Source organism: Marmota flaviventris, chromosome 2 (genome assembly GCF_047511675.1).
Source record: "Marmota flaviventris isolate mMarFla1 chromosome 2, mMarFla1.hap1, whole genome shotgun sequence".
NCBI classification, from domain to species: domain Eukaryota; kingdom Metazoa; phylum Chordata; class Mammalia; order Rodentia; family Sciuridae; genus Marmota; species Marmota flaviventris.
Genome location: NC_092499.1, coordinates 81,356,655 through 81,366,556, shown reverse-complemented (window position 1 = coordinate 81,366,556; position 9,902 = coordinate 81,356,655). Strand labels below are relative to the sequence as shown.

At 33.6% G+C, this 9,902-nt stretch overlaps 1 protein-coding gene and 1 pseudogene across 1 annotated transcript; both read right to left on the bottom strand.

The window, feature by feature from the left end:
- Window positions 1-299: 299 nt before the first annotated feature.
- LOC114082344 (olfactory receptor 4K17-like) lies at window positions 300-1,278 on the bottom strand (annotated as a pseudogene).
- A 7,128-nt stretch (window positions 1,279-8,406) lies between these two features.
- LOC114082349 (olfactory receptor 4K13-like) lies at window positions 8,407-9,348 on the bottom strand. The gene has a single exon (XM_027923615.2). It carries the CDS (start codon window positions 9,346-9,348, stop codon window positions 8,407-8,409), a length of 942 nt encoding a protein of 313 aa, XP_027779416.2.
- Between the last annotated feature and the right edge of the window lie 554 nt (window positions 9,349-9,902).

Below are 9,902 nucleotides of genomic sequence, written 5' to 3'. Positions count from 1 at the left end.
GCCATCAGAATACTAGGGAAAAAAAAAAAAAAAAAAAAATATATATATATATATATATATATATATATATATATACACTAATCTGCTCTGAAGAACAAGTAAGTCTTTGACAATTATTATAATTCAGTCAACATCATTTTAAAAATTAATAACCATTTATATATTAATATTATATAGATCAAAATGTGACAGAATATCTGACTTTCATTATTTTTCTTCATTTGCTTACTTCTATATGACTCTAGTGACTCTCTTGTAAATAAACTTTTAAAGATTTGAAAAATACTATTTCTCTTCAATTATATTTTTAATCTGGAATTCACCAAAGCTCTCCAGAGTTTCCTCATGGCTGTCTTCATTTCTTAGTTTCCTAGAGTGTAGATAAGTGGATTGAAGATAAGGGTGATAATGGTATAAAATACAGCAAGGAACTTATCCATGGAGTGGTTGCTAAAGGGCCAGACATAGATAAAGATGCATGGACCAAAGAAGAGAATGACCACAGTGATATGTCATACTGGAACAGGCTTTGGACTGCCCAGTAGAAGAGCATCTCCTGATGGTTGTGAGGGTCACAACAGGAAATAAGAAAAATAAGGAAACAACCAATGGAGAGAATGCCACCATTGGCAACAATGACTATCTGTATAAAATATGTGTCTGTGCATGTTAGTTTGCTAACTAGACGGCGATCACAGAAAATGCTGTGCACCACATTGGGACCACAGAAAGGCAAGTTTACTGCTTAGACTAACTGAAGTCCTACATGAATGAGACCTGAGCACCATGACATCACTACAAGCAAAGTACACAGTTTCTTGTTCATGATGGTCATATAGTGTAGGGGCTTACAAATGACCACATATCTATCATAGGCCATGGAAACAAATAGTACCATTCAACATCACCCAGCACATGAGAAGAAATTTTTGAGTGAAACAACAGGAAAAGAAAATAATCATTTTTTTTTAACCAAGTTCATGATCATTTTACGGGTGGCAAAGGAAGCAAAGATCATATCCATAAAAGAGAGATTTCCTAGGAAGAAGTACATGGGGGTGTTCAAGTTTGGGGTAAAAAACACTGTAACCATTATGAGAAGGTTACCTAGTACAGTTACAACATAGATAGCTAAGAAGAATGCAAAGGGAATAATCTCTGCATCCTTGAAGACTCATTTAATAATTCCAAGGACTCTGCCATGTTGCCTGCTCTTGGGTGACCTGTGGAGAGAAAGAAGAGATGAATCATACCATGAATGTGGCCAAGCTTTTTCATTCCTTTGGGTTTTTCAACATAATTCAAAAACACAGAGAACAAAAGAAAACTAGACAGATGTGATTTCTTTAGACTAAAGAGCTTCTGTACATCAAGGGAAACAATTGACAGAGTGAAGAGATAACCTACTGAACAGGAAAAAGTATTTGCAAACTATAAATCTGATAATGGTTTAATATCCAGAATATATAAGGAACTCCAAGCACTCAATAAAATTTAAAAAATTAACAGATTAAAAGACAGACAATAGACTTATCTCACAAGAAGATATACAAATGGCCAACATACTTAGAAAAACTGTTCAACATCACTAGCCATCAGGCAAATGCAAATTAAACCACAATGAGATATCAACTCCCTGTAATAATAATGGCTACTTAAAAAAGAAAAAAAAAACTGAAGATAAAAATGCTGGTGAGGATATGGAAAAAAAGGAACTGTTGCACACATTACATTTTCAAAATGTGAATTAGTCCAGTCATTATGGAAACCATATGGGATTTCATTAAAAAAAAATTAGTTGAATGATCATGTCCATCAATCTCACTACTGGGTATATATGCAAAGAAAATGATGACAGAGTGGACCAAGTAGAAGAACAGTAATCATAATGATCTTTTAGGATAATGAATTAAACACATTAACATACTGATAAAAAACAGCCAAAGATCATAAGACATTAAAAATGCAAAAAATAGATTTTCAACAAATTGTGATGGAAAAATGGATATGGAAACAAAAAATAAATCTAAAATATTAAAAATTGGCAATTACAGCAGGAGCAAGGTTTTAGAGAGTGCTGGGTACTCTAAGGTCAGGACAACCCCTGGCCCTGTGCTGCCCTGCAACCTGGGCACCTTGCTTGTTTTCAGAAGTTTGGTCTCACTGGTTGGTATAGGCTTCTACCTCATCTGCTTTTGTCTGCTAAGGAGGCTGGAGAATTACCAGAAGGAACATCCATAAATTGAGCTGTTATTAAAGATGATATGCAGCATCAAGGGTTCAATGTCTGGTCTGATTCATTTGGCAGATAGATAGATGTAATTCCAATTGTCTAATTTTTAATTTCATTTCATGTCCTTTTAAAGTCAAATTCAAAATAATTTTGCCCAATCCATGTAAGTTTTCTTCTATTAGATACATATTTTAAAAGAACAAAGGATAAAAATCACATGATTATTTCAATAAGTGCAAAAAAAACATTTTCACATTTTTAAATGTATACTTGAAAAACAATTTACATAGGATATTTTACCTAATATTTTTACTTACAATATTTCTTGAATGTTTCCCTTAACATTCAGTTTCACAAGTCTTTATATGCCAGATTACAATTCAATTTGTAGTTGTATAAGATAAAAAAATTGTGTCTTTATTAGAAATATATAGGCTATCTACTTTTTTATCTATCCCACTCTATTTTATAATAATTCAACCTAAATTTCTATATGTATGTGAAGAATATATTTCTAGAAATGTAATTTGAGGGTCATTGTTAGTGTTTGTATAGGTGTGTGCCTGGAATATTTCTGACTTTTACCATTATAATTTATGTACAGTTATAAAAATAAACATTAAATAAACAGCAAAAACTACTTTTAATATGAATAAACATATGAACACAATTAACATTTTGATTCATAATATTTCCTTCACCTCATACTATGAACTTGTTTAAAAATGGCCGAGCCTTATCTTTAAGTGCATGTGCATTTTTTCATATGACATATTACATTTGGAGAGAATGTTGCCTAACACTTTATTATGATGTAAGAGGTCCAGAGCTTTCCATCTTCCAATATTACTGTCTTTACTGCTGTTGAAGAATCACTAGTCATTTACTCATGGCTGTTTTTAGTTAGCTTTTTTGCTGAGACCAAAAGACATGACAAGAAAAATTTTAGAGGAGGAAAAGTTTTTTGGGGGATCCCAGTTTTAGAGGTCTTAGTCCATAGATGGATGACTCCATTCTTTGGGACCTGAGATGAGGAAAAAGAGTGTGGCAGAATAAAATGGCTCAGGACATGGCCATCAAGAAGGACAGAAAGAGAGAGAGAGAGAGAGAGAGAGAGAGAGAGAGAGAGAGAGAGAGAGAGAGAGAGACCCATTCTTCAGTGACAAAATAAATATCTCAAAGGCAAACCAATGATGACCCACCTTCTCCATCCACAACCTGCTTTCAGTAAATCATTAGTAGTAGATGAATGCACTTACTAGGTAACGGATTTCATAACCCAATCATTTCACCTCTAAGTTTTCTTTCATTGTCTCACACATGAACTTTTGGGAGACATCTAATATATAAACCATAACACTAGCCTTCCAGCCTTTGTTGCTTGACCACAAATACAATGCCATATGTTTTCATTTATGTTTTAGAAGCATCCCAATACTGGTACCTATTTCCATTTCAATTTTTATAGCTCTATGCATATTACAATATGACAGCAGCACAAAATAATAATTTTAAATGGCAATGCCACTTTGGAAAGATAAATTCAGACAAAGAAAGAAAAGATTTATGGTACAAAACATTTTTGATGAATTACACTGGCCAAATTCAAAACAATCCACATGCAAGGGTTGGTGAAAATCTATCCCTTGGTGGGAATAACCTCAAGGAGGGGTGAACACTTTTTTTCCCAAAATCATTCCTCCTAGATAGGGTTTATTCTTGATTCCTTCTAAGAGATTTCTTACAAAAAATGCTCATTGAGTTATTCTATTTTTAAAAAATTGTCTATTTTTTTGAGTGGCAGTTTCTGCTGTTAGAACTGAATATCATAGACCTGAAAAATCTATGAAGAAACAAGGACCATTCAGCTTTTGTTTCTGAAGGCTGAGGTATTCAAGATTGGGTGGCAGCACCTAATGAGGTCCTTCTTCCAGCTCTGGACTCTGCAGACTCCCAAGGTGATGCTGGTCACTGCACTGTCTCTCTATTATCATAAAGTCACCCCTACAGTCATAGGGGCCCCACCCTAATGAGCTCATTTAATTATCTCCCTAAAGTACCACTGCAATACACCATAAACATCCAACTTTGGGGATTACATTTTGACATGAATTAAAGAGAGTACAACACCCACAGTATAGCTGAGTTTTCCCTCCTATAACGTTATTGGATTTTGTTTCTTTTTTCTCTATAAATCTTGAAGGTTTATTTAGTCAGCTTTTTTGTGCTCCTGTGACTAAAATATCTGACAAGACCAATTGTAGAGAGAGGAGGAAAAGCTTATTTGGAGGGTTACAGTTTTAGAGGTCACAATCCATTGACAGCAGATTCCATTCCATAGGGTTCAAGGTGAGGTAGAACATCATGGCAGAAGAGAGTGGTAGAAGAAAACAGCTCACTTCGTGATCAGAAAGCAGAGAGACAGGTCTCTACTTGCCAGATACAAATATATACTCCAAAGCCACACCCCCAATTTCTACATCCTCCAGCCACATCCAACCACTTCAGTTACCAGTTAATCCCTATCAGGGGGTTAATTCATTAATTGGGTTAAGAGTCTCACAACCCTACCATTTCTCCTCTGAACCTTCTTGCATTGTCTCATGTGTAAGCTTTTGGGTGATACCTCACATCCAAACTTGAACAAAGGTTTTGTTTCAGTGTCACATACCTTTTTAAAAGATAGTTAAGTGTTTTCTAGAGCAATACATGAGGAACCAACTATTTTGCCTCCCAATGAGAACTGTAGAGACTACACCTCTCTGAATGCTGTTAATAAAAATCCTTTCTCTGAGATTTTTTTGTAATTTATGTTTCATATTTTTTATTTTAGGAAAATGAACTATTTTAGTGTGTAATTTAAGAAACTATCTCCAATTTTGATACATAAATTATTTCCATTTTTATAAAAAGTATAACAGTGTGTTTTGTTCGCAATAGCTAATAAGACATAAATAAGTGGAATATAGACCCTAATATTTTAGATAAACCAGAGAGTTCTGTATTCTGTAAAACTATTTGTTTTATATCAAGCCACAGACTTTTTCCAGAGAATTTTCTCTAACTAAAATTTATGAAATATTGTGTGGCTAAATAAGTAAAATTTTAGGTATTCTAGAGTTAGAGATGTGATATTATGGTAATAAGACATAAGGTAGAAAAGAGAATCCATAATAATATTTACATATATAATATCTATACCTTTACTTCATTTTTTTCCTATTTTCATTTCTTTTTAGGTAGATGTTTGATCATATGTTAGAAAATCTATTGTTTCATCATTTCTGGGTAAAATGAACTCTATTCAAGATCTAAGAATCATACTCAAAACCAGTCTTTAAGTGTTTAAAATAAAAGTCACCCTAGTATTTGTTAGGTCCTTAGGCCAAAGTAACTCCATTTTGAGAATCACCACCTGTCCACCCAGGCAGAACCATCCCATTAGAGCCAACCTGAAAGAGTCCCTCACTACCAAAACCACAGCCAAGAAATCAAGTAACAATCTCAAAATCAAACAGACTATTTTTTAACTACTCCATTGTACTTGACTATGTAGTTTGGCGGGCTGCCTCACATTGCAGAAGGACAGCCTGGAAGATATTCTCAGTCAATGAACTTTTCCTTGAACTCAGAGATGTGTCAGCTACCCTAACAGTACTGAAGAAGGAAGCAGATGATTGCAAAACAAAATTCAATCTAAAAGAAACAGTCATGTCTTTCCCCAGTCCACATTGGATCATAACTGAAAACTATTCTTAGTGGAAAATTAACGTCTCTTTAGATAAATTGAACCTCTTATCCATCTTCTGTTATTCATTCATTTATTTTTGTTCATTCACAAGAAAATTGTAGAATTCCACTTCCCTGAGCTGCTAAACACATCAACTTCTTTCTAGCAGGAAGACTATGGCTTAATCAAGTTACAGGAAAGGACTTCTTCCTTTGATGATTCAGTTTCTTAGTTTGGGAGAAAATTTGATATACATACACAGAAAAGTCGTATGTTTTAAGCTGTGGTCTAAATCATAATGAACGGTCATTTATTAAAACCTTAGTTCCAGTAAAGGAAAAGTTTACAGAAAGAATAATTTATTGGTGTATTGAAATTTATTTTGTTGCAAAGAAATAGTGAATTAGAAAACACAATCCATTAAAACACGTTAGTGATTTAAATTTAACACATAAGACAAACTTACAGACAAATTACAAATTAAGACAAAGAGGAGAATGAAAAAAATACAAATAAATAATAAGACGTGCCTTAAGCCCAGCAAACAAGAATTTCTTTCCCCTTTACCTGCTTTGCGTTTGGGGAATATAATTAGCCACTGGCTATCAGAATGCAGAGTTGGCTAGAAATTACCTAAGGTGAGATTTTAAAAAAAGAGGTTTATGATAATGCAAAAAAGACACTGCTTTTTGATAACTGATAGGGTATCTACCATGTGCCATTTTTTGTTTTTGTTGTTGCCTATATGTTGAAAACATCTACCCTGAACACTATTTTAAACCAGTACATTCTTTTGGCTTTGCTATTCTTTTTCTTACCAATTGAATTTTAATTCCTATTATATGAGAATTGATTTGTAGATACTAAAGTTCAAACTTTTAAATGATAAGATGGAAATTTTTCCCCTCATAAATGTACCTAAAATTATCACATTTATCAATTATCAAATATTTTTCTCAAAGTTAAATTTTCCTTTATACACTTTGCAATCAGTATCAGTAGATACAATAACTATTCTTATATCTATGATCAAGTATTAGTTATGAAATAAAGATAAACAATTTAAAAGACATGGTCTAGGGCCAAATTGAAATAGGGAACAATAAAGGGGTAAAAAGGGAAGATATGTAAGCTTGATTTCCAGGTATTGGACATCACCCTGGAAATGGTCTGTTAGATTTTTTTTAAGAACTTTAGATTTTTATTTACCTTTAGAAGGCTTTATTGTACAGTTTCAATAAATTTACTATCATTTAACAGATTCAGTATATGAAGAAGAGCCTGCTCACCTCCCTTTTTCACTTATCCACTTAAGAAGACAGAGCTGATTAAAATCAAAGGTTACTATCTCTAATCCCTCCCATTAAAATTCCTTTATTCATAATTTTTATTAAACAAGAGGATTTACTATTTACATATTCTGGAGTCTTCACCTGTATTCAATCTCAGTATTAAACTTGCCACCTTTAATTCATAGAACTTCTTCATAAAGGTCTATCTTCAGTAGACACAGTTCTTTTTGACTCCACAATAGCTATATAGACTGACACTTCTGTCTGAAAATCTCTTCCTCTCTCTAATGTCCTATTATGCAATTTTCTTAATTTTTATATCCTTGGTTTAAATATCTCATTCTCACAGTGGTTTTCTGAGATCACTATGACAAACATAGATTTCAAACCCAATTCAACCTTGTAATCCTCTCTGGGACAGGAACTAGACAAATATCACAAACAATGTATTATATTGCTTGAAACAGACTCTGGTTCTTAGTAACTATAAAAAAGGTTTCTTTGCAAACACTTCAATTAATAATTAATTGAACAACACTTGTTATTTAGTATAAAAAATATATTGACACAGAAAAAGTTTTAGTTATTATTACTGCCATTGATTTTGAATTTTAGGAAATGAATTCAGAGCACAAAGAAGTGTTTGAAAATATTTTCCTAATTTTTATACCATTAGTATAATTACACTGTTGAGGCCATAGAATTGAAGGAAGTTTTTATAAATTCTAATTTAATACCACTAAGAAACCTTCATAATATTTATATATAATGGAAGATATTTTTAAGAACATTAAGTTAAAGAACACAATGGTAGAAGTAAAAATTTGACACCATCTTTGATATTCTTACTAAAAGTAAATAGTTTGCAGTTTCATTAACCAAAATATTACAAAGATTTTATAAGGAAACAAAGTGTTTACATATTTTTGATAACTTAAGACTCATGTTATAAAATGTCTGTTTTTCCAGGAACTGATCTCTGTTATGAACATTTTAAATCAAAACATTTAAAGTACCTTAATATATAGAATATGGCAGGAATTTAACTGACATCATGTAGTATTTTTATTTCAGCCACTTGATTAAGTACTTAAGACTCAAGTTTCTAAAATAGTAGAAGGCAGACAAATAAGCAAGAACACGAACAATATCTAAGAGAAAACACAGGAACCAATCTGTTGACTGCTCAGTCTCTTAATGGCTGCCTTCATCTCCTGATTCCTCAAAGTATAAATAATTGGATTAAGAAAGGGGGTGATTATAGAGTAAAACACAGACAGAAACTTATCTACAGAATAACTATTGAATGGAAAAGCATAGATGAAGATAGCTGGGCCAAAGAAGAGGGTCACTACAGTGATGTGAGCCGAGAGTGTGGACACAGCCTTGGAGGAGGCCCTGGAGGAGTGCTGCCAGAGGGTGACAAACATGATGATGTAGGATATGACCAAGAGGATGAAGCACACCAGGGACAGGAGCCCACTGTCTGCAATCACCAGGAGCTCCAGGATATAGGTGTCAGTGCAGGCCAGCTTGATGACCAGAGGGAGGTCACAGAAGATGCTGTCCACAACATTGGGACCACAGAAAGGTAAACCCACCGTGAAAACCATTTGGCTTGTGGTATGAATGAATCCAACTGCCCATGACAGCACCAGAAGCCCAATGAGCATCCTGCAGTTCATGATGGTCTGGTAGTGCAAGGGCTTGCATATGGCCACATACCTGTCAATGGCCATCGCTATCAAGAGAGACATCTCACCACCCCCAAAGAAGTGCATAAAGTACATCTGGACCATGCAGCCCCACAATGAGATGGTTTTGCGTTTTCTAAGGAAGTCTGCAATCACTTTGGGAGTTCCAACAGAGGAAAGACATAGGTCAAAAAATGATAGATTTGCCAGAAGGAAGTACATTGGTGAGTGAAGATGGTTATCAAATATCACAGAGATTACAATGAGGAGGTTCCCCACTACAATGGCTACATAGACAAGAAAGAAGATAACAAAAAAGAATATTTGAATTTCTTGGGAATGAGAAAGTCCAAGCAGGATAAACTCAGAAATACTTGTGTTTTTACTTAGGATATCCATATATCTACTTTTGTGAGTCTGTCAGAAGTTGTCTAAAAGAAAAGAGAACACAGAAATTCACAGAGAAAAATAAGGCAGTGTTCCTATTCAATACTTCTGCATTTCAGTTTATTATTTATTCAGAGCATCAACCCTTAAGTCTGTCTTCATATTTGGCTCCAGATCAGACCGTGGTTGAATTCTTAGTTTATTATGAACATAAAGAAGGACTTTGAAAATGAATAATGAAGTACATTTTTATCTTTGAGTTTTGCAGAAGTTCATTGACTGAAACATTCATATCCTATCTTCAGTATGCACTAAAAAGTTTCGTCATTGTCACATTAAAAAGCAGTGTTCAAACAAAATATGCATTGTATATTACTGAAAGGAAGTATATGAGAGAATACTCATATCATTAATGTAATGTTTAATGTTAATACAGTTACATTGTTAATTGAAATTAAAGTCAGTATGTCAAGAAAGAGGTTTTAGATTGGAATGATTCCTATTGCCTCTGTAACATTAATGTTATTCAGCTTATTTATCCAACAAAATAATTGCTTGCAAGTGTT

Coding starts and splice junctions, on each gene's coding strand:
- LOC114082349 (XM_027923615.2), bottom strand. CDS start 9,348: ATGGATATCCTAAGTAAAAACACAAGTATTTCTGAGTTTATCCTGCTT.